General features: G+C 39.2%; 1 protein-coding gene across 2 annotated transcripts in view; it reads right to left on the bottom strand.

The window, feature by feature from the left end:
• Nucleotides 1–25004, bottom strand: part of esr2a (estrogen receptor 2a) — a 165943-nt gene that overhangs the window by 107877 nt on the left and 33062 nt on the right. For both annotated transcript variants that reach the window (XM_060829508.1, XM_060829509.1), the window contains exon 2: nucleotides 2808–2968. In XM_060829508.1, coding sequence (XP_060685491.1) covers nucleotides 2808–2968 — 161 coding nt within the window. The remainder of the gene's footprint in view (nucleotides 1–2807; nucleotides 2969–25004) is intronic.

Below are 25004 nucleotides of genomic sequence, written 5' to 3'. Positions count from 1 at the left end.
AGACATTGAACTGAATTTAATACCTATTAGGAAAAAAACATCAATTTTTGAGTGTATTTTCACAAATTCTTTGCAAGTACGCTGACAAATCCAGTGGTGTTTGTCTCTCAGACCCCGGCTCCTATCAGGCTCTGCTGATGGCCTCAGGTCCAGCAGTCCAGGTATAACAGTGTCCGTCACTGTACACCCCCTCCACCCCTCCCACATCACTCTGCACCAGGACAGGGGTAGCAGATACATGGGCTCACTTCCTCCTTCAAGTTTCCCTCCAAGTCTATACTCAAAGGAGTTTAGAAGGATGAGGGGGAATCGAATTGAAACATACAGAATACTGAATGGCCTGGACAGAGTAGATGTTGGGAAGATGTTTCCATTGGTAGGAGAGACTGGGACCCAAGGGCACAGCCTTAGAGTAAAGGGAAAACCTTTAGAACAGAGAGAAGGAGCAACTTCTTCAGCCAGCGAGAGGGGAATCCATGGAGGCTGGGTCATTGAGTATATTTAAGACCGAGGTAGATAGGTTCTTGACTGTTAAGAGGATCAAAGGTTAAGGAGAAAAAGTGGGAGATTGGGGTTGAGAAACTTATCAGCCCTGATTGAATGGCGGACCAGACTCAATGGGCTGAATGGCCTAATTTTTCCTCCTATGACACCGTCCAGGACAAAGCAGCCACTTGATGGGAACCACATCCACAAACACCCCCTCCCTCCCCCACCGACGCTCAGTAACAGCAGTGTGTACCATCTACAAGGTGCACTGCAGAAACTCACCAAAGATCCTCAGGCAGCCCCTTCCAAACCCACAACCACTTCCATCGAGAAGGACAAGGGCAGCAGATACATGGGAACACCACCCCCTGCAAGTTCCCCTCCGAAACCCTCACTATCCTGACTTGGAAATATATCACCGTTCCTTCAGTATCACTGGGTCAGAATCCTGGCATTCCCTCCAAAAGGCATTGTGGGTTAACCCACAGCACATGGACTGCAGCGGGTCAGGAAGGCAGCTCACCCCCACCTTCTCAAGGGGCAACTAGGGACGGGCAGTAAATGCTGGGCCCAGCCAGTGCCCTCTGCACATACTTCACCTTAAATTGATGCCTCTGTCTTTCTGACACACATTCACTGCACATTCCCTTCAACTGGATATGAAAATGACGCAAAACATCAGCCCTGAGCTGGTGACAAAGCTTTAATGTTTGTACGTCAAGGTCCAATGGGAATGTAGAGGACAAGCTCCAGGCTGGGAGAGCATCCTCCCTGAACCTACACAGAAAATTCTCAAGAACATAATTCAGAAAGTGAGAAGTCCCACCACACCAGGTTATAGTCCAATGGGCCTTCACTTCACCTGATGGACGAGCAGCGCTCCGAAAGCTTGTGATTTTAAATAAACCTGCTGGACTATCACCTGGTGTGGTGTGACCTCTGACCTTGTCCCCTCAGTCCAACCTCCGCATCATATTTCAGGTGAGACAGCCATTGGATTATCACCCAGAGACTGCCAGGTTAATCCTCTGGGGATGGGAGTTCAAATCCCACCACAGCCAACGGTGAAGTCTGAATTCAATTTAAAAATATCGGACGTTAAAACCTTGCCTCATGGTAATCATGTGGCCACTGTCGATTATCGCAAAAAACCCATTTGGTTCCCCCATGTCCTTCAGGGGTAGGAAATCTAAGCTGCCCGTTCGGTGAACGAACGAGCAATGAGTCTTTGTAGTGAGGTGATGTCAGACGAATTAAAGACTATATCAATTGGGAGTGAGAGGGAGATCCCTGGAGCCTGCTGCACAACTGAATCACTTTCACAGCTACTTTCCCATCCACCCCTTCATGGGCCAATGAACTACTGCCACTGCTCTTAAAATGTTCAACAATGACTGGTCCCTGTGAAGAGGAATTCCAGAGACTCATGATGCTCAGAGAAGGCTCTCTCCCTGGTTTCACTGGAAGCAAGGGAGCCCTTGGCTTCAACCTGTGATTGTGGTCAAAATCATAGTCACAATGACAAAGTGGAGGCCGCTCCCAGAGGGCCGCTGTATTCGAGGGGAAGAGGATGAGGAAGGAAGGAGTCGAGGGGGATTTAGATGCTTGACCAGATGTTAGCCTTAAATCTGAGGTAGAAGGATTTTTTTTGGTTCAACAAAGGTATTCAGGGATATGGGTCAAAGGTCACAGATCAGCCATGATCCCCTCATTGAATGGCAGAGTAGGTCTGAGGGGTGGAAAGGCCATGGGAGAGATGGGAATGAAGCACAAATACTGGCAGGGCCTAGATGGGCTGAATGGCCTGATTCTGGGCTGTAGATATGTAACTCTCAGTGTTTCCCTCCATCGTTTCTCCGGCTAGCCCTTGCATAAGATGCCCCCTTGTGGACCACTAAGTCACTGAGGGAGGGGAAGGGGGTGGGTGAGGGAGGGGAATGGGGTGTGTGAGGGAGGAGAAGGGAGAGGAAGGGGGTGGGTGAGGGAGGGGAATGGGGTGTGTGAGGGAGGAGAAGGGAGAGGAAGGGGGTGGGTGAGGGAGGGGAATGGGGTGTGTGAGGGAGGGGGTATTTGAGGGGGTTTAAAGAGGGTTAGGGGGAACTCATTGCTGTCGTCAGTAAAAAGGGATAATTAAATTTTAAAAGTCGAATGAACTAAGTTCCAGAACAGAGGACGAGAGTTCACCTCTCACTCCGGCCTGTGACAATCACAAACACAACTTTTTATATTTCCCCTGGGCACAGCCATCACGTTCATTTTGCTAGCGCCTTTAACCTGAACGAATGCATCACAGAATCAGCAGCAGAGGGGCCCCTTACCCTGGATGCTTCGTTTGAAGAAAGCTTTGCATCCCTCACATGACCAGACTCCATAGTGATAACCCGAAGCAAAATCATTACAAACGGCACAGAAATGGGCATCTCGCCTCGAGCAGTTCATGGAGGAGCTGGGTGGCACCGGCTTTTTCCTCAAATGCTCCCTAATGAAGAGAAACAAACAATTTGCATTTACATATCACTAGAAACTCAGCACTGACCCTCCGACAGTGCAGCACTCCCTCAGCACTGACCCTCCGACAGTGCGGCACTCCCTCAGTACTGACCCTCCGACAGTGCGGCACTCCCTCAGCACTGACCCTCCGACAGTGCAGCACTCCCTCAGCACTGACCCTCCGACAGTGCGGCACTCCCTCAGCACGGACCCTCTGACAGTGTGGCACTCCCTCAGCACTGACTCTCCGACAGTGCGGCACGCCCTCAGCACGGACCCTCTGACAGTGTGGCACTCCCTTAGCACTGACCCTCTGACAGTGCGGCACTCCCTCAGCACTGACCCTCTGACAGTGCGGCACTCCCTCACCACTGACCCTCCGACGGCGCAGCACTCCCTCAGCACTGACCCTCCGACAGCGTGGCACTCCCTCAGTACTGACCCTCCGACAGCGAGGCACTCCCTCAGCACTGACCCTCCGACAGTGCGGTACTCCCTCAGCATTGACCCTCCGACAGCGCGGCACTCCCTCAGCACTGACCCTCCCACAGTGCGGCACTCCCTCAGCACTGAACCCCTGAAAGTTGATTTTCCCTCAGTACAGCTGCGAGACTGTGTTGCGGCTGTACAGGACATTGGTTAGGCCACTGTTGGAATATTGCGTGCAATTCTGGTCTCCTTCCTATCAGAAAGATGTTGTGAAACTTGAAAGGGTTCAAAAAAGATTTACAAGGATGTTGCCAGGGTTGGAGGATATGAGCTACAGGCAGAGGCTGAACAGGCTGGGGCTGTTTTCCCTGGAGTGTCAGAGGCTGAGGGGTGACCTTATAGAGGTTTACAAATTATATGGGGCATGGATAGGATAAATAGACAAAGTCTTTTCCCAAGTCTGCTGAGGGGGAAGGGGTACGCCCACTAATGGTAGAGTGTTCAAGATCAAGAGGATGCGAAGGGGGAATGAAGCGATCTGAGAAGGGTCTGGAGAAGGAGGAGTTGGAGATGTAGGTGGTGATTCTGGAGGAGGGGGTTCTGGAGGAGGAGGTTCTGGAGAAGAAGGAGTTTCTGGAGGAGGGGATCTGGAAGAGGTGGTTCTAGACGAAGAAGTTCAGGAGGAGGGGTTTCTGGAGGTGGGCGGTCTGGAGGAGGGGGATCTGGAGGAGGGGATCTGGAGGAGGTGGTTCTAGACGAGGAAGTTCAGGAGGAGGGGTTTCTGGAGGTGGGGGGTCTGGAGGAGGGGGATCTGGAGGAGGGGTTTCTGGAGGGCGGGGTCTGGAGGAGGGGGATCTGGAGGAGGGAGGTCTGGAGGGGGGGTCTGGAGGAGGGGGAACTGGAGGAGGGAGTTTGGATGAGGGGGGTCTGGAGGAGGGGGTCTCACACACACACTCTCCCTCTCAATTACACAGACACAGAGAGATACACACTCCCCCTCTCACACACTCAGACACAGAGAGACACACACACACTCCCTCTCACTCACACAGACACAGAGAGATACACACTCTCTCCCTTTCACTCACACAGACACAGAGACACACACACACACCATCTCACTCACACAGACACAGAGAGACACACACTCTCTCACTCTCACTCACACAGACACGGAGAGACACACACACACTCTCCCTCTCACTCACACAGGTACAGAGAGAGACACACACAACCTCCCTCTCACTGACACAGACACAGAGAGGCACACACAAACTTACTTTCTCACTCTCACAGACACAGAGAGACACACACACTCACTCGCACTAACGCAGACACAGAGAGACACACACTCTCCCTCTCACTCACACAGATATAGAGTGACATACACACACTCTCCCTCTCACTCACACAGACACAGAGAGACACACACACACACACACACACTCTCCCTCTCACTCACACAGACACAGAGAGACACATACACTCTCCCTCACACTGACAAAAACACAGACACACGAGGTTTGAGATTTTCTGCTTCGTGTGGGCCACTAATTATTTCCTGTTATTGTGGGATAGTAATGATTTTCCGTTTAGTGTGGGACAGTAATTATTTCCTGTTAGTGTGGAACAGTAATGACTTTCTGTTTAGTGTGGGACAGTACTGGCCTCCTGTTAGCGTGGGACAGTAATGATTTTGTGTTAGGGTGGGACAGTCATAATTTTCCATTTTGTGTGGGACAGTAATGATTTACTGTTTAGTGTGAAAGAGAAATGATGTTCTGCTTAGTGTGGGACAGTAATAAATTTCTATTGAGTGTGGGACCGTAATGATTTCCTGTTAGTGTGGGACCGAAATCATTTTTCATTTAGTGTGGAACAGTAATGATTTTCTGTTTACTGTGGGACAGTAATGATTTCCTGTTAGTGTGGAACAGTAATGAATATCTGCTAAGTGTGGGACTTTAATGATTTTCCGTTTAATGTGGGACACAGTGCTGATTTCGTATTAGTGTGGGACAGTAATGATTTTCTGTTTAGTGTGGGACAGTAATGATTTTTCGTTTAGTGTGGGACTGTAATGATTTCCTGTTAGTGTAGAACAGTAATGAATATCTGTTTAGTGTGGGACAGTAATAATTTTTCGCTTAATGTGGGAGTGATGATTTCGTATTAGTGTGGGATAGTAACGATTTTCCATTTAGTGTGGGACAGTAATGATTTCCTGTTAGTGTGGAACAGTAATGAATATCTGCTAAGTGTGGGACTTTAATGATTTTCCATTTAATGTGGGACAGTGCTGATTTCGTATTAGTGTGGGACAGTAATGATTTTCTGTTTAGTGTGGGACAGTAATGATTTTGTGTTAGTGTGGGACACTAATGATTTTCTGTTGAGTGTGGGACAGTATGAATTTCTGTTAATTGTGGGATAGTAACTATTTTCTGTTTAATGTGGAACAGTAAGGAATTCCTGTCAGTGTGGAACAGTAATGAATATCTGTTTAGTGTGGGACAGTAATAATTTTCCGTTAAATGTGGGAGTGATGATTTCCTATTTGTGTGGGACAGTAATGATTTTTCGATTAATGTGGGACAGTAATGATTTTTTATTTAGTGTGGGATAATAACGAATTTCCATTTAGTGTGGGACAGGAATGATTTTCCATTTCGCATGGGACAGTTATGATTTTCTGTTGAGTTGGGGACAGTAATAATTTTCTGTTTATTGTGGGACAGTAATGATTTCCTGTTAGTGTGGAACAGTAATAAATATCTGCTAAGTGTGGGTCTTTAATGATTTCCCATTTAATGTGGGACAGTGTTGATTTCGTATTAGTGTGGGACAGTAATGATTTTCTGTTTAGTGTGGGACAGGAATTATTTTCTGTTTGATGGGACAGTAATGATTTTCTATTTCGTGTGGGACAGTAATGATTTTCCGTTAGTGTGGAACAGTAATGATTTACCATTTAGTGTGAAAGAGAAATGGTGTTCTGCTTAGTGTGTGACAGTAATAAATTTCCATTTAGTTTGGGACAGTATGATTTTGTGTTAGTGTGGGACAGTCATAATTTTCCATTTCGTATGGGACAGTAATGATTTTCCATTTAGTGCGAAAGAGAAATGATGTTTTGCTTAGTGTGGGACAGTAATAAATTTCCGTTTAGTGTTGGACAGTAATGATTTTCTGTTGGTGTGGGATAGTAACGATGTTCCGTTTAGTGTGGGACAGTAATAATTTTCTATTGAGTGTGGGACCGTAATGATTTCCTGTTAGTGTGGGACCGAAATCATTTTCCGTTTAGTGTGGAACAGTAATGATTTTCTGTTTATTGTGGGACAGTAATGATTTCCTGTTAGTGTGGAACAGTAATGAATATCTGCTAAGTGTGGGACGTTAATGATTTTCTGTTTAATGTGGGACAGTGCTGATTTTGTATTAGTGTGGGACAGGAATGATTTTCTGTTTAGTGTGGGACTGTAATGATTTCCAGTTTAGTGTGGAACCATAATAAGTTTCTGTTAATTGTGGGATAGTAACTATTTTCCGTTTAGTGTGGGACAGTAATGATTTCCTGTTAGTGTGGAACAGTAATGAATATCTGCTAAGTGTGGGACTTTAATGATTTTCCATTTAATGTGGGACAGTGCTGATTTCGTATTAGTGTGGGACAGTAATGATTTTCTGTTTAGTGTGGGACAGTAATGATTTTGTGTTAGTGTGGGACAGTAATGATTTTCTGTTGAGTGTGGGACAGTATGAATTTCTGTTAATTGTGGGATAGTAACTATTTTCTGTTTAATGTGGAACAGTAAGGAATTCCTGTCAGTGTGGAACAGTAATGAATATCTGTTTAGTGTGGGACAGTAATAATTTTCCGTTAAATGTGGGAGTGATGATTTCCTATTTGTGTGGGACAGTAATGATTTTTCGATTAATGTGGGACAGTAATGATTTTTTATTTAGTGTGGGATAATAACGAATTTCCATTTAGTGTGGGACAGGAATGATTTTCCATTTCGCATGGGACAGTTATGATTTTCTGTTGAGTTGGGGACAGTAATAATTTTCTGTTTATTGTGGGACAGTAATGATTTCCTGTTAGTGTGGAACAGTAATAAATATCTGCTAAGTGTGGGTCTTTAATGATTTCCCATTTAATGTGGGACAGTGTTGATTTCGTATTAGTGTGGGACAGTAATGATTTTCTGTTTAGTGTGGGACAGGAATTATTTTCTGTTTGATGGGACAGTAATGATTTTCTATTTCGTGTGGGACAGTAATGATTTTCCGTTAGTGTGGAACAGTAATGATTTACCATTTAGTGTGAAAGAGAAATGGTGTTCTGCTTAGTGTGTGACAGTAATAAATTTCCATTTAGTTTGGGACAGTAATGATTTTGTGTTAGTGTGGGACAGTCATAATTTTCCATTTCGTATGGGACAGTAATGATTTTCCATTTAGTGCGAAAGAGAAATGATGTTTTGCTTAGTGTGGGACAGTAATAAATTTCCGTTTAGTGTTGGACAGTAATGATTTTCTGTTGGTGTGGGATAGTAACGATGTTCCGTTTAGTGTGGGACAGTAATAATTTTCTATTGAGTGTGGGACCGTAATGATTTCCTGTTAGTGTGGGACCGAAATCATTTTCCGTTTAGTGTGGAACAGTAATGATTTTCTGTTTATTGTGGGACAGTAATGATTTCCAGTTAGTGTGGAACAGTAATGAATATCTGCCAAGTGTGGGACGTTAATGATTTTCCGTTTAATGTGGGACAGTGCTGATTTTGTATTAGTGTGGGACAGGAATGATTTTCTGTTTAGTGTGGGACTGTAATGATTTCCAGTTTAGTGTGGAACCATAATAAGTTTCTGTTAATTGTGGGATAGTAACTATTTTCCGTTTAGTGTGGGACAGTAATGATTTTCCATTTATTAGATTAGATTACATACAGTGTGGAAACAGGCCCTTCGGCCCAACAAGTCCACACCGACCGGCCGAAGCGCAACCCACCCATACCCCTATGTTTACCCCTTACCTAACACTACGGGCAATTTAGCATGGCCAATTCACCTGACGCACACATCTTTAGTGTGGAATGGTAATGATTTCCTGTCAGTGTGGAACAGTAATGAATATCTGTTTAGGGAGGGACAGTAATAATTTTCTGTTTAATGTGGGAGTCATGATTTCGTATTTGTGTGGGTCAGTAATGATTTTTCGATTAGTGTAGGACAGTAATGATTTTCTATTTAGTGTGGGATAGTAATGAATTTCCATTTAGTGTGGGACTGTAATGATTTTCTGTTAGTGTGGGACTGTAATGATTTTCTGTTTAGTGTGGGATAGTAATGATGTTCCTGTTAGTGTGGGACAGTGATGATTTTCTGTTGAGTGTGGAACAGTAATAATTTTCTGTTAATTGTGGGATAGTAACTATTTTCCGTTTAGTGTGGGATAGTAATGATTTCCTGTTAGTGTGGAACAATAATGAATATTTGTTTAGGGTGGGACAGTAATAATTTTCCATTTAATGTGGGAGTGATGATTTCCTATTTGTGTGGGACAGTAACGATTTTCCGTTTAGTGTGCGACAGTAATGAATTCCCATTTGGTGTGGGCAGTAATGATTTCCTGTTTAATGTGGAACAGTAATAATTTTCTGTTAATTGTGGGATAGTAACTATTTTCCGTTTAGTGTGGGATAGTAATGATTTCCTGTTAGTGTGGAACAATAATGAATATTTGTTTAGGGTGGGACAGTAATAATTTTCCGTTTAATGTGGGAGTGATGATTTCCTATTTGTGTGGGACAGTAACGATTTTCCGTTTAGTGTGCGACAGTAATGAATTCCCATTTGGTGTGGGAGAGTAATGATTTCCTGTTAGTGCGGAACAGTAATGAATACCTGCTAAGTGTGGGACTTTAATGATTTTCCGTTTAATGTGGGACACAGTGCTGATTTCGTATTAGTGTGGGACAGTAATGATTTTCTGTTTAGTGTGGGACAGTAATGATTTTCCGTTTAGTGTGGGACTGTAATGATTTCCTGTTAGTGTGGAACAGTAAGGAATATCTGTTTAGTGTGGGACAGTAATAATTTTCCGTTTAATGTGGGAGTCATGATTTCGTATTTGTGTGGGACAGTAATGATTTTTCGATTAGTGTAGGACAGTAATGATTTTCTATTTAGTGTGGGTTAGTAATGATTTTCCATTTAGTGTGGGAGAGTAATGATTTCCTGTTTAATGTGGGACAGTAATGATTTTCTGTTAGTGTGGTACTGTAATGATTTTCTGTTAGTGTGGCACAGTAATTATTTCCTGTTTAGTGTGGGATAGGAATGATTTTCCGTTTAATGTGGGACAATAATAATTTTCAGTTGAGTGTGAGACAGTCATGAATTTCCGTTTAGTGTGGGACAGTATTGATTTTCTGTTTAGTGTGGGACAGTAATGATTTCCGTTTAGTGTGGGAGAGTAATGATTTTCCGTTTAGTGTGGGACAGGAATGATTTTCTGTTTAGTGTGGGACAGTAATGATTTTCTGTTGAGTGTGGAACCGTAATAATTTTCTGTTAATTGTGGGATAGTAACTATTTACCGGTTAGTGTGGAACAGTAATGATTTCCTGTTAGTGTGGAACAGTAGTGAATATCTGTTTAGTGTGGGACAGTAATAATTTTCCGTTTACTGTGGCACAGTAATGATTTCCCATTTAGTGTGGGACAGTAAGGATTTTTTGTTAGTGTGGGATAGTAATGATTTTCCTTTTAGTGCGGACCAGAAATGATATTACTATTAGCATGGGACAGTAATGACTTTCTGATTAGTGTGGGACAGAAATGATTTCCTGTTTAGTTTGGGACAGTAATGATTTCCTGTTCGAGTGGGACAGTAATGATTTTCCGTTTCGTGTAGGACAATAATGATTTTCCATTTCGTTTGGGACAGTAATGATTTTCTGTTTAGTATGGGACAGTAATGATTTCCTGTTCGAGTGGGACAGTAATGATTTTCCGTTTCGTGTGGGACAGTAATGATTTTCTGTTTAGTGTGGGACAGTAATGATTTTCCGTTTAGTGTGGGACAGTAATGATTTTCTGTTAGCCTGGCACAGTTATAATTTTCTGTTTAGTGTGGGATAGTAATGATTTCCTGTTCGACTGGGACAGTAATGATTTTCCATTTGGAGTGGTCAATAAAAATTTCCTGTTTCGTGTGGGACAGTAATGATTTCCTGTTAGTGTGGGACAGCAATGATTTCCTGTTATTGTGAGACAGTAGTAATTTTCTGTCAGTGTGGGACAGTAATGATTTTCCGTTTAGTGTGGGACAGTAATGATTTCCTGTCAGCTTGGGACAGTAGTAATTTTCCGTTTAGTGTGGAACAGTAATGATTTCCTGTTAGTGTGGAACAATAATGATTTTCTGTTTACTGTGGGACAGTAATGATTTCCTGTTAGTGTGGAACAGTAATGAATATCTGCTAAGTGTGGGACGTTAATGATTTTCCGTTTAATGTGAGACAGTGCTGATTTCGTATTAGTGTGGGACAGTAATGATTTTCTGTTTAGTGTGGGACAGGAATGATTTTCTGTTTAGTGTGGGACTGTAATGATTTCCAGTTTAGTGTGGAACCATAATAAGTTTCTGTTAATTGTGGGATAGTAACTATTTTCCGTTTAGTGTGGGACAGTAATGATTTTCTGTTTAGTATGGGACAGTACTGATTTCCTGTTCGAGTGGGACAGTAATTATTTTCCGTTTTGTGTGGGACAGTAATGATTTTCTGTTTTCTGTGGGACAGTAATGATTTTCTGTTAGTGTGGGACAGTAATGATTTTCTGTTTAGTGTGGGACAGTAATAATTTTCTGTTTAATGTGGGAGTGATGATTTTGTATTTGTGTGGGACAGTAATTATTTTTCGATTAGTGTGGGACAGTAATGATTTTCTATTTAGTGTAGGATAGTAATGATTTTCCATTTAGTGTGGGACAGTAATGATTTTCTGTTAGTGTGGTACTGTAATGATTTTCTGTTAGTGTGGCACAGTAATTATTTCCTGTTTAGTGTGGGATAGGAATGACTTTCCGTTTAATGTGGGACAATAATAATTTTCGTATTTGCGTGGGACAGTAATTATTTTTTGATTAGTGTGGGACAGTAATGATTTTCCGTTTAATGTGGAACAGTAATGAATATCTTCTAAGTGTGGAAGTGTAATGATTTTCTGTTTAGTGTGGGACAGTAAAGACTTTCTGTTTACTGTGGGACAGGAATGACTTTCTGTTAGTGTGGGACAGCAATGATTTTCTGTTAGTGTTGGATAGAAATGATTATCTGTTAGTGTGGGACACGTATAATTTTCCAATTCGTGTGGGACAGTAATGATTTGCCATTTAGTGCGAAAGAGAAATGATGTTCTGCTTAGTGTGGGACAGTAATAAATTTTCGCTTAGTTTGGGTCAGTAATGATTTTCTGTTGGTGTGGGATAGTAATGATTTTCCGTTTAATGTTGGACAGTGATGATTGCCTGTTAGTGTGAGGCAGTAATGATGTTCCATTTAATGTGGGACAGTAATAATTTTCTTTTGGTGTGGGACAGTAATGAATTTCCGTTAGGGTGGGACAGTATTGATTTTTTGTTTACTGTGGGACCATAATGATTTCCTGTTAGTGTGGGACCGTAAGCATTTTCCGTTTAGTGTGGAACAGTAATAATTTTCTGTTTATTGTGGGACAGTAATGATTTTCTGTTTACTGTGGGACAGTAATGATTTCATGTTAGTGTGGGTCAGTGATGATTTTCAGTTTAGTGTGGAACCATAATAATTTTCTGTTAATTGTGGGATAGTAACTATTATCCGTTTAGTGTGGAACAGTAATGATTTCCTGTTAGTGTGGAACAGTAATGATTTTCTGTTAGTGTGGGACAGTAATGATTTTCTGTTTAGTATGGGACAGTAATGATATTCTGTTAATTGTGGGATTGTAACTATTTTCCATTTAGTGTGGGACAGTAATGATTTCCTGTTAGTATGGGACAGTAATGAATATCTGTTTAGTGTGGGACTGTAATAATTTTCCGTTTAATGTGGGAGTGATGATTTTGTATTTGTGCGGGACAGTAATGATTTTTCGATTAGTGTGGGACAGTAATGATTTTCTGTTTAGTGTGGGATAGAAACAATGTTCCGTTTAGTGTGGGACAGTAAAGATTTTCTGTTAGTGTAGGACTGTCATGATTTCCTGTTCGTGTGGGACAGTAATGATTTTCCGATTAGTGTGGGACAGTAATGATTTTCTGTTAGTGTTGGATAGAAATGATTATCTGTTAGTGTGGGACAGTAATAATTTTCCAATTTGTGTGGGACAGTAATGATTTGCCATTTAGTGCGAAAGAGAAATGATGTTCTGCTGAGTGTGGGACAGTAATAAATTTCCGTTTAGTTTGGGTCAGTAATGATTTACTGTTGGTGTGGGATAGTGATGATTTTCTGTTTAATGTCGGACAGTGATGATCTCCTGTTAGTGTGAGGCAGTAATGATGTTCCGTTTAGTGTGGGACAGTAATAATTTTCTTTTGGTGTGGGACAGTAATGAATTTCCGTTAGGGTGGGACAGTATTGATTTTCTGTTTGTGGAGGACCGTAAGCATTTTCCGTTTAGTGTGGAACAGTAATGATTTTCTGTTTACTGTGGGACAGTGATGATTTTCAGTTTAGTGTGGAACCATAATAATTTTCTGTTAATTGTGAGATAGTAACTATTTTCCGTTTAGTGTGGAACAGTAATGATTTGCTGTTAGTGTGGAACAGTAATGATTTTCTGTTTACTGTGGGACAGTGATGATTTTCAGTTTAGTGTGGGACAGTAATGATTTTCTGTTAGTGTGGGACAGTAATGATTTTCTGTTTAGTGTGGGACAGTAATGATATTCTGTTTACTGTGGGACAGTAATGATTTCGTGTTAGTGTGGGACAGTGATGATTTTCAGATTAGTGTGGGACAGTAATGATATTCTGTTAGTGTGGAACAGTAATGATTTTCTGTTAGTGTGGGACAGTAATGATTTTCTGTTAGTGTGGGACAGTAATGATATTCTGTTAGCGTGGGACAGTAATGATTTTCTGTTAGTGTGGGACAGTAATGATATTCTGTTTAGTGTGGGACAATATTAATATTCTGTTAATTGTGGGATTGTAACTATTTTCCATTTAGTGTGGGATAGTAATGATTTCCTGTTAGTATGGGACAGTAATGAATATCTGTTTAGTGTGGGACAGCAATAAATTGCTGTTTAGTCTGGGACAGTAATGATTTCTTGTTATGATTTTCTGTTTAGTGGGGACAGTAATGATATTCTGTTAATTGTGGGATTGTAACTATTTTCCGTTTAGTGTGGGACAGTAATGATTTCCTGTTAGTACGGGACAGTAATGAATATCTGTTTAGTGTGGGACAGCAATAAATTGCTGTTTAGTCTGGGACAGTAATGATTTCTTGTTATGATTTTCTGTTTAGTGGGGACAGTAATGATATTCTGTTAATTGTGGGATTGTAACTATTTTCCGTTTAGTGTGGGACAGTAATGATTTCCTGTTAGTACGGGACAGTAATGAATATCTGTTTAGTGTGGGACAGTAATAATTTTCTGCTTAATGTGGGACAATAATGATTTCTTGTTATGATTTTCTGTTTAGTGTGGGGTAGTAATGATATTCTGTTAATTGTGGGATTGTAACTATTTTCCGTTTAGTGTGGGACAGTAATGATTTCCTGTTAGTATGGGACAGTAATAATTTTCCATTTAATGTGGGAGTGATGATTTTGTATTTTTGCGGGACAGTAATGATTTTTCGATTAGTGTGGGACAGTAATGATTTTCTGTTTAGTGTGGGGTAGTAATGATTTCCTGTTCGATTGGGACAGTAATGATTTTCCATTTAGAGTGGGTCAATAAAAATTTCCTGTTTCGTGTGGGACAGTAATGATTTCCTGTTAGTGCGGGACAGTAATGAATATCTGTTTAGTGTGGTACAGTCATGATTTTCCGTTTAATGTGGGAGTGATGGTTTTGTATTTGTGCGGGACAGTAATGATTTTTCGATTAGTGTGGGACAGTAATGATTTTCTGTTTAGTGTGGGACACTAATGATATTCTGTTAATTGTGGGATTGTAACTGTTTTCCGTTTAGTGTCGGATAGTAATGATTTCCAGTTAGTATGGGACAGTAATGAATATCTGTTTAGTGTGGGACACTAATGATATTCTGTTAATTGTGGGATTGTAACTGTTTTCCATTTAGTATGGGACAGTAATGAATATCTGTTTAGTGTGGGACAGTAATAATTTTCTGTTTAATGTGGGACAGTAATGATTCCTTGTTAAGAATTTCTGTTTAGTGTGGGGTAGTAATGATATTCTGTTAATTGTGGGATTGGAACTATTTTCCGTTTAGTGTGGGACAGTAATAATTTTCCGTTTAATGTGGGACAGTAATGATTTCTTGTTATGATTTTCTGTTTAGTTTGGGACAGTAATGATATTCTGTTAATTGTGGGATTGTAATTATTTTCCGTTTTGTGAGGGACAGTAATGATTTCCTGTTAGTATGGGACAGTATTAATTTTCCGTTTAATGTGGGAGTGATGATTTTGTATTTGTGCGGGACAGTAATGATTTTGCGATTAGTGTGGGACAGTAATGATTTTCTGTTTAGTGTGGGATAGTAATGATTTCCTGTTCGATTGGGACAGTAATGATTTTCCATTTAGAGTGGGTCAATAAAAATTTCCTGTTAGTGTGGGACAGTAATGCTTTTCCATTTAGTGTGGGACAGTAATGATTTCCTGTTAGTGTGGGACAGTAATGAATATCTGTTTAGTGTGGGACAGTCACGATTTTCCGTTTAATGTGGGAGTGATGATTTTGTATTTGTGCTGGACAGGAATGATTTTTCGATTAGTGTGGGACAGTAGTGATTTTTCGATTAGTGTGGGACAGTAATGATTTTCTGTTAGTGTGGGACAGTAATGATTTTCTATTTAGTGTGGGATAGAAACAATGTTCCGTTTAGTGTGGGACAGTAATGATTTCGTGTTAATGTGGAACCGTAATAATTTTCTGTTTATTGTGGGACAGTAATGACTTTCTGTTTACTGTGGGACAGTAATGATTTCGTGTTAGTGTGGGACAGTAATAATTTTCTGTTGGGTGTGGGACAGTAATGAATTTCCATTAGGGTGGGACAGTATTGATTTTTTGTTTATTGTGGGACCATAATGATTTCCTGTTAGTGTGGAACCGTAAGCATTTTCCGTTTAGTGTGGAACAGTAATGATTTTCTGTTTAATGTGGAACCGTAATAATTTTCTGTTTATTGTGGGACAGTAATGATTTTCTGTTTAGTGTGGGACAGTAATGATTTCCTGTTAGTATGGGACAGTAATGAATATCTGTTTAGTGTGGGACAGTAATAATTTTCCGTTTAATGTGGGACAGTAATGATTTCTTGTTATGATTTTCCGTTTAGTGTGGGACAGTAATGATATTCTGTTAATTGTGGGATTGTAACTATTTTCCGTTTAGTGTGGGACAGTAATGATTTCCTGTTAGTATGGGACAGTAATGAATATCTGTTTAGTGTGGGACAGTAATAATTTTCCGTTTAATGTGGGACAGTAATGATTTCTTGTTATGATTTTCCGTTTAGTGTGGGACAGTAATGATATTCTGTTAATTGTGGGATTGTAACTATTTTCCGTTTAGTGTGGGACAGTAATGATTTTCTGTCAGTGTGGGACAGTGATAATTTTCCAATTCGTGTGGGACAGTAATGATTTGCCATTTAGTGCGAAAGAGAAATGATGTTCTGCTTCGTGTGGGACAGTAATAAATTTCCGTTTAGTTTGGGACAGTAATGATTTCTTCTTATGATTTTCTGCTTAGGGTGGTACTGTAATGATTTCCTGTTAGTGTGAGATAGTAATGATTTTCTGTTTAGTGTGGGACAGTAATTATTTCTTGTTATGATTTTCTGTTAGTGTGGGGCAGTAATGATTTTCTGTTAGTGTGGGACAGCAATGATTTTCTGTTAATGTTGAATAGAAATGATTATCTGTTAGTGTGGGACAGTAATAATTTTCCAATTCGTGTGGGACAGTAATGATTTGCCATTTATTCCGAAAGAGAAATGATGTTCTGCTTAGTGTGGGACAGTAATAAATTTCCGTTTAGTTTGGGACAGTAATGATTTTCTGTTGGTGTGGGATAGTAATGATTTTCCGTTTAATGTCGGACAGTGATCATTTCCTGCAGGTGTGAGCCAGTAATGATGTTCTGATTAGTGTGGGACAGTAATAATTTTCATTTGGTGTGGGACAGTAATGAATTTCCGTTAGGGTGGGACAGTATTGATCTTTTGTTTAGTGTGGGACCATAATGATTTCCTGTTAGTGTGGGACCGTAAGCATTTTCTGTTTAGTGTGGAACAGTAATGATTTTCTGTTTAATGCGGAACTGTAATAATTTTCTGTTTATTGTGGGACAGTAATGATTTTCTCTTTACTGTGTGACAGAGATGATTTTCAGTTTAGTGTGGAACCATAATAATTTTCTGTTAATTGTGGGATAGTAACTATTTTCCATTTAGTGTGGAACAGTAATGATTTCCTGTTAGTATGGGACAGTAATGAATATCTGTTTAGTGTGGGACTGTAATAATTTTCCGTTTAATGTGGGAGCGATGATTTTGTATTTGTGCAGGACAGTAATGATTTTTCGATTAGTGTGGGACAGTAATGATTTTCTGTTTATTCTGGGATAGTAATGATTTGCTGTTCGATTGGGACAGTAATGATTTTCCATTTAGAGTGGGTTAATAAAAATTTCCTGTTTCGTGTGGGATAGTAATGATTTCCTGTTAGTGTGGGACAGTAATGAATATCTGTTTAGTGTGGGACAGTCATGATATTCCGTTTAATGTGGGAGTGATGATTTTGTATTTGTGTGGGACAGTAATGATTTTTCGATTAGTGTGGGACAGTAATGATTTTCTATTTAGTGTGGGATAGAAACAATGTTCCGTTTAGTGTGGGACAGTAATGATTTTCTGTTAGTGTGGGACAGTAATGATTTTCCGATTAGTGTGGGACAGCAATGATTTTCCGGTAGTGTTGGATAGAAATGATTATCTGTTAGTGTGGGACAGTGATAATTTTCCAATTCGTGTGGGACAGTAATGATTTGCCATTTAGTGCGAAAGAGAAATGATGTTCTGCTTCGTGTGGGACAGTAATAAATTTCCGTTTAGTTTGGGACAGTAATGATTTCTTCTTATGATTTTCTGCTTAGGGTGGTACTGTAATGATTTCCTGTTAGTGTGAGATAGTAATGATTTTCCGTTTAGTGTGGGACAGTAATGATTTTCTGTCAGTGTGGGACAGTGATAATTTTCCAATTCGTGTGGGACAGTAATGATTTGCCATTTAGTGCGAAAGAGAAATGATGTTCTGCTTCGTGTGGGACAGTAATAAATTTCCGTTTAGTTTGGGACAGTAATGATTTCTTCTTATGATTTTCTGCTTAGGGTGGTACTGTAATGATTTCCTGTTAGTGTGAGATAGTAATGATTTTCTGTTTAGTGTGGGACAGTAATTATTTCTTGTTATGATTTTCTGTTAGTGTGGGGCAGTAATGATTTTCTGTTAGTGTGGGACAGCAATGATTTTCTGTTAATGTTGAATAGAAATGATTATCTGTTAGTGTGGGACAGTAATAATTTTCCAATTCGTGTGGGACAGTAATGATTTGCCATTTATTCCGAAAGAGAAATGATGTTCTGCTTAGTGTGGGACAGTAATAAATTTCCGTTTAGTTTGGGACAGTAATGATTTTCTGTTGGTGTGGGATAGTAATGATTTTCCGTTTAATGTCGGACAGTGATCATTTCCTGCAGGTGTGAGCCAGTAATGATGTTCTGATTAGTGTGGGACAGTAATAATTTTCATTTGGTGTGGGACAGTAATGAATTTCCGTTAGGGTGGGACAGTATTGATCTTTTGTTTAGTGTGGGACCATAATGATTTCCTGTTAGTGTGGGACCGTAAGCATTTTCTGTTTAGTGTGGAACAGTAATGATTTTCTGTTTAATGCGGAACTGTAATAATTTTCTGTTTATTGTGGGACAGTAATGATTTTCTCTTTACTGTGTGACAGAGATGATTTTCAGTTTAGTGTGGAACCATAATAATTTTCTGTTAATTGTGGGATAGTAACTATTTTCCGTTTAGTGTGGAACAGTAATGATTTCCTGTTAGTATGGGACAGTAATGAATATCTGTTTAGTGTGGGACTGTAATAATTTTCCGTTTAATGTGGGAGCGATGATTTTGTATTTGTGCAGGACAGTAATGATTTTTCGATTAGTGTGGGACAGTAATGATTTTCTGTTTATTCTGGGATAGTAATGATTTCCTGTTCGATTGGGACAGTAATGATTTTCCATTTAGAGTGGGTTAATAAAAATTTCCTGTTTCGTGTGGGATAGTAATGATTTCCTGTTAGTGTGGGACAGTAATGAATATCTGTTTAGTGTGGGACAGTCATGATATTCCGTTTAATGTGGGAGTGATGATTTTGTATTTGTGTGGGACAGTAATGATTTTTCGATTAGTGTGGGACAGTAATGATTTTCTATTTAGTGTGGGATAGAAACAATGTTCCGTTTAGTGTGGGACAGTAATGATTTTCTGTTAGTGTGGGACAGCAATGATTTTCTGGTAGTGTTGGATAGAAATGATTATCTGTTAGTGTGGGACAGTGATAATTTTCCAATTCGTGTGGGACAGTAATGATTTGCCATTTAGTGCGAAAGAGAAATGATGTTCTGCTTCGTGTGGGACAGTAATAAATTTCCGTTTAGTTTGGGACAGTAATGATTTCTTCTTATGATTTTCTGCTTAGGGTGGTACTGTAATGATTTCCTGTTAGTGTGAGATAGTAATGATTTTCTGTTTAGTGTGGGACAGTAATTATTTCTTGTTATGATTTTCTGTTAGTGTGGGGCAGTAATGATTTTCTGTTAGTGTGGGACAGCAATGATTTTCTGTTAATGTTGAATAGAAATGATTATCTGTTAGTGTGGGACAGTAATAATTTTCCAATTCGTGTGGGACAGTAATGATTTGCCATTTATTCCAAAAGAGAAATGATGTTCTGCTTAGTGTGGGACAGTAATAAATTTCCGTTTAGTTTGGGACAGTAATGATTTTCTGTTGGTGTGGGATAGTAATGATTTTCCGTTTAATGTCGGACAGTGATCATTTCCTGCAGGTGTGAGCCAGTAATGATGTTCTGATTAGTGTGGGACAGTAATAATTTTCATTTGGTGTGGGACAGTAATGAATTTCCGTTAGGGTGGGACAGTATTGATCTTTTGTTTAGTGTGGGACCATAATGATTTCCTGTTAGTGTGGGACCGTAAGCATTTTCTGTTTAGTGTGGAACAGTAATGATTTTCTGTTTAATGCGGAACTGTAATAATTTTCTGTTTATTGTGGGACAGTAATGATTTTCTCTTTACTGTGTGACAGAGATGATTTTCAGTTTAGTGTGGAACCATAATAATTTTCTGTTAATTGTGGGATAGTAACTATTTTCCGTTTAGTGTGGAACAGTAATGATTTCCTGTTAGTGTGGAACAGTAATGATTTTCTGTTAGTGTGGAACAGTAATGATATTCTGTTAATTATGGGATTGTAACTATTTTCTGTTTAGTGTGAGATAGTAATGATTTCCTGTTAGTATGGGACAGTAATGAATATCTGTTTAGTGTGGGACAGTAATAATTTTCTGTTTAATGTGGGACAGTAATGATTTCTTGTTATGATTTTCTGTTTAGTGTGGGACAGTAATGATATTCTGTTAATTGTGGGATTGTAACTAGTTTCCATTTAGTGTGGGACAGTAATGATTTCCTGTTAGTGCGGGACAGTAATGAATATCTGTTTAGTGTGGGACAGAAATAATTTTCCGTTTAATGTGGGAATGATGATTTTGTATTTGTGCGGGACAGTAATGATTTTTCGATTAGTGTGGGACAGTAATGATTTTCTATTTAGTGTGGGATAGAAACAATGTTCCGTTTAGTGTGGGACAGTAATGACTTTCTGTTAGTGTGGGACTGTCATGATTTCCTGTTAGTGTGGGACAGTAATGATTTTCTGTTAGTGTTGGATAGAAATGATTATCTGCTAGTGTGGGACAGTGATAATTTTCCAATTCGTGTGGGACAGTAATGATTTGCCATTTAGTGCGAAAGAGAAATGATGTTCTGCTGAGTGTGGGACAGTAATAAATTTCGGTTTAGTTTGGGACAGTAATGATTTTCTGTTGGTGTGGGATAGTAATGATTTTCCGTTTAATGTCGGACAGTAATGATTTCCTGTTAGTGTGAGGCAGTAATGATGTTCCGAATAGTGTGGGACAGTAATAATTTTCTGTTGGGTGTGGGACAGTAATGAATTTCCATTAGGGTGGGACAGTATTGATTTTTTGTTTATTGTGGGACCATATTGATTTCCTGTTAGTGTGGAACTGTAAGCATTTTCCGTTTAGTGTGGAACAGTAATGATTTTCTGTTTAATGTGGAACCGTAATAATTTTCTGTTCATTGTGGGACAGTAATGATTTTCTCTTTAATGTGGGACAGTAATGATTTCATGTTTGTGTGGGACAGTAATGATTTTCAGATTAGTGTGGAACCATAATAATTTTCTGTTAATTGTGGGATAGTAACTATTTTCCGTTTAGTGTGGAACAGTAATGATTTCCTGTTAGTGTGGAACAGTAATGATTTTCTGTTAGTGTGGGACAGTAATGATTTTCTGTTTAGTGTGGGACAGTAATGATATTCTGTTAATTGTGGGATTGTAACTATTTTCCGTTTAGTATGGGATAGTAATGATTTCCTGTTAGTATGGGACAGTAATGAATATCTGTTTAGTGTGGGACAGTAATAATTTTCTGTTTAATGTGGGACAGTAATGATTTCTTGTTATGATATTCTGGTTAGTGTGGGACAGTAATGATATTCTGTTAATTGTGGGATTGTAATTATTTTCCGCTTAGTGTGGGACAGAAATGATTTCCTGTTAGTATGGGACAGTAATGAATATCTGTTTAGTGTGGGACAGTAATAATTTTCCTTTTAATGTGGGAGTGATGATTTTGTATTTTTGCAGGACAGTAATGATTTTTCGATTAGTGTGGGACAGTAATGATTTTCTGTTTAGTGTGGGATAGTAATGATTTCCTGTTCGATTGGGACAGTAATGATTTTCCATTTAGAGTGGGTCAATAAAAATTTCCTGTTTCGTGTGGGATAGTAATGATTTCCTGTTAGTGCGGGACAGTAATGAATATCTGTTTAGTGTGGGACAGTAATAATTTTCCGTTTAATGTGGGAGTGATGATTTTGTATTTGTGCGGGACAGGAATGATTTTTCGATCAGTGTGGGACAGTAATGATTTTCTATTTAGTGTGGGATAGAAACAATGTTCCGTTTAGTGTGGGACAGTAATGATTTTCTGTCAGTGTGGGACAGTAATAACTTTCCAATTCGTGTGGGACAGTAATGATTTGCCAATTAGTGCGAAAGAGAAATGATGTTCTGCTTAGTGTGGGACAGTAATAAATTTCCGTTTAGTTTGGAACAGTAATGATTTTCTGTTTAATGTGGGACAGTAATGATTTCTTGTTATGATTTTCTGTTTAGGGTGGGACTGTAATGATTTCCTGTTAGTGTGAGATAGTAATGATTTTCTGTTAGTGTGGGACAGTAATGATTTTCTGTTAATGTTGGATAGAAATGATTATCTGTTAGTGTGGGACAGTAAAAATTTTCCAATTCATGTGGGACAGTAATGATTTGCCATTTAGTGCGAAAGAGAACTGATGTTCTGCTTAGTGTGGGACAGTAATAAATTTCCGCTTAGTTTGGGGCAGTAATGATTTTCTGTTTAATGTGGGACAGTAATGATTTCCTGTTAGCATGGGACAGTAATGAATATCTGCTTAGTGTGGGACAGTAATAATTTTCTGTTTAATGTGGGACAGTAATGATTTCTTGTTATTATTTTCTGTTTAGTATGGGACAGTAATGATTTCCTGTTAGTATGTGACAGTAATGAATATCTGTTTAGTGTGGGACAGTAATAATTTTCCGTTTAATGTGGGAGTGATGATTTTGTATTTGTGCGGGACTGTAATGATTTTTCGATTAGTGTGGGACAGTAATGATTTTCTATTTAGTGTGGGATAGAAGCAATGTTCCGTTTAGTGTGGGACAGTAATGAATTTCTGTTAGTGTGGGACTGTCATGATTTTCTGTTAGTGTGGGACAGTAATGATTTTCCGATTAGTGTGGGACAGTAATGATTTTCTGTTAGTGTGGGACAGCAATGATTTTCTGTTAGTGTTGGATAGAAATGATTATCTGTTAGTGTGGGACAGTGATAATTTTCCAATTCGTGTGGGACAGTAATGATTTGCCATTTAGTGCGAAAGAGAAATGATGTTCTGCTTAGTGTGGGACAGTAATAAATTTCCGTTTAGTTAGGGACAGTAATGAGTTTCTGTTGGTGTGGGACAGTAATGATTTCCTGTTAGTATGTGACAGTAATGAATATCTGTCTAGTGTGGGACAGTAATAATTTTCCGTTTAATGTGGGAGTGATGATTTTGTATTTGTGCCGGACAGGAATGATTTTTCGATTAGTGTGGGACAGTAATGATTTTCTGTTTAGTGTGGGATAGTAATGATTTCCTGTTCGATTGGGACAGTAATGATTTTCCATTCAATGTCGGACAATGATGATTTCCTGTTAGTGTGAGGCAGTAATGATGTTCCGTTTAGTGTGGGACAGTAATAATATTCTGTTGGGTGTGGGACAGTAATGAATTTCCGTTAGGGTGGGACAGAATTGATTTTTTGTTTAGTGTGGGACCATAATGATTTCCTGTTAGTGTGGAACCGTAAGCATTTTCCGTTTAGTGTGGAACAGTAATGATTTTCTGTTTAATGTGGAACCGTAATAATTTTGTGTTTATTGTGGGACAGTGATGATTTTCTCTTTACTGCGGAACAGTAATGATTTCGTGTTAGTGTGGGACAGTGATGATTTTCAGTTTAGTATGGAACCATAATAATTTTCTGTTAATTGTGGGATAGTAACTATTTTCTGTTTAGTGTGGAACATTAATAATTTCCTGTTAGTGTGGAACAGTAATGATTTTCTGTTTAGTGTGGGACAGTAATGATGTTCTGTTAATTGTGGGATTGTAACTATTTTCCGTTTAATGTGGGACAGTAATGATTTCCTGTTAGTATGGGACAGTAATGAATATCTGTTTAGTGTGGGACAGTAATAATTTTCCGTTTAATGTGGGAGTGATGATTTTGTATTTGTGCGGGACAGTAATGATTTTTCGATCAGTGTGGGACAGTAATGATTTTCTATTTAATGTGGGATAGAAACGATATTCTGTTTAGTGTGGGACAGTAATGATTTTCTGTTAGTTTGGGGCAGCAATGATTTTCTGTTACTGTTGGATAGAAATGATTATCTGTTAGTGTGGGACAGGAATAATTTTCCAATTCGTGTGGGACAGTAATGATTTGCCATTTAGTGCGAAAGAGAAATGATGCTCTGCTTAGTGTGGGACAGTAATAAAATTCGGTTTAGTTTAGGACAGTAATGATTTTCTGTTGGCGTGGGATAGTAATGAATTTCCGTTTAATGTCAGACAGTGATGATTTCCTGTTAGTGTGAGGTAGTAATGATGTTCCGTTTAGTGTGGGACAGTAATAAATTTCTGTTGGGTGTGGGACAGTAATGAATTTCCGTTAGGGTGGGACAGTATTGATTTTTTGTTTAGTGTGGGACCGTAATGATTTCCGATTAGTGTGGGACCGTAATGATTTTCCGTTTAATGTGGAACAGTAATAATTTTCTGTTTATTGTGGGACAGTAATGATTTTCTGTTTACTGTGGGACAGTAATGATTTCGTGTTAGTGTGGAACAGTAATGATTTTCAGATTAGTGTGGAACCATAATAATTCTCTGTTAATTGTGGGATAGTAACTATTTTCCATTTAGTGTGGAACTGTAATGATATCCTGTTAGTGTGGGACAGTAATGATTTTCTGTTTAGTGTGGGACAGTAATGATATTCTGTTAATTGTGGGATTGTAACTATTTTCCGTTTAGTGTGGGACAGTAATGATTTCCTGTTAGTATTGGACAGTAATGAATATCTGTTTAGTGTGGGACAGTAATAATTTTCTGTTTAATGTGGGAGTTATGATTTTGTATTTTTGCGGGACAGTGATGATTTTTCGATTAGTGTGGGACAGTAATGATTTTCTGTATAGTGTGGAATAGTAATGATTTCCTGTTCGATTGGGACAGTAATGATTTTCCATTTGGAGTGGATCAATAAAAATTTCCAGTTTTGTATGTGATAGTAATGATTTCCTGTTAGTGTGGGACAGTAATGAATATCTGTTTAGTGTGGGACAG

This window comes from Hemiscyllium ocellatum, chromosome 8, assembly GCF_020745735.1.
Source record: "Hemiscyllium ocellatum isolate sHemOce1 chromosome 8, sHemOce1.pat.X.cur, whole genome shotgun sequence".
NCBI classification, from domain to species: domain Eukaryota; kingdom Metazoa; phylum Chordata; class Chondrichthyes; order Orectolobiformes; family Hemiscylliidae; genus Hemiscyllium; species Hemiscyllium ocellatum.
Note: the sequence above shows the minus strand (reverse complement) of the source record. Positions and strands in the feature narration are given on the sequence as shown.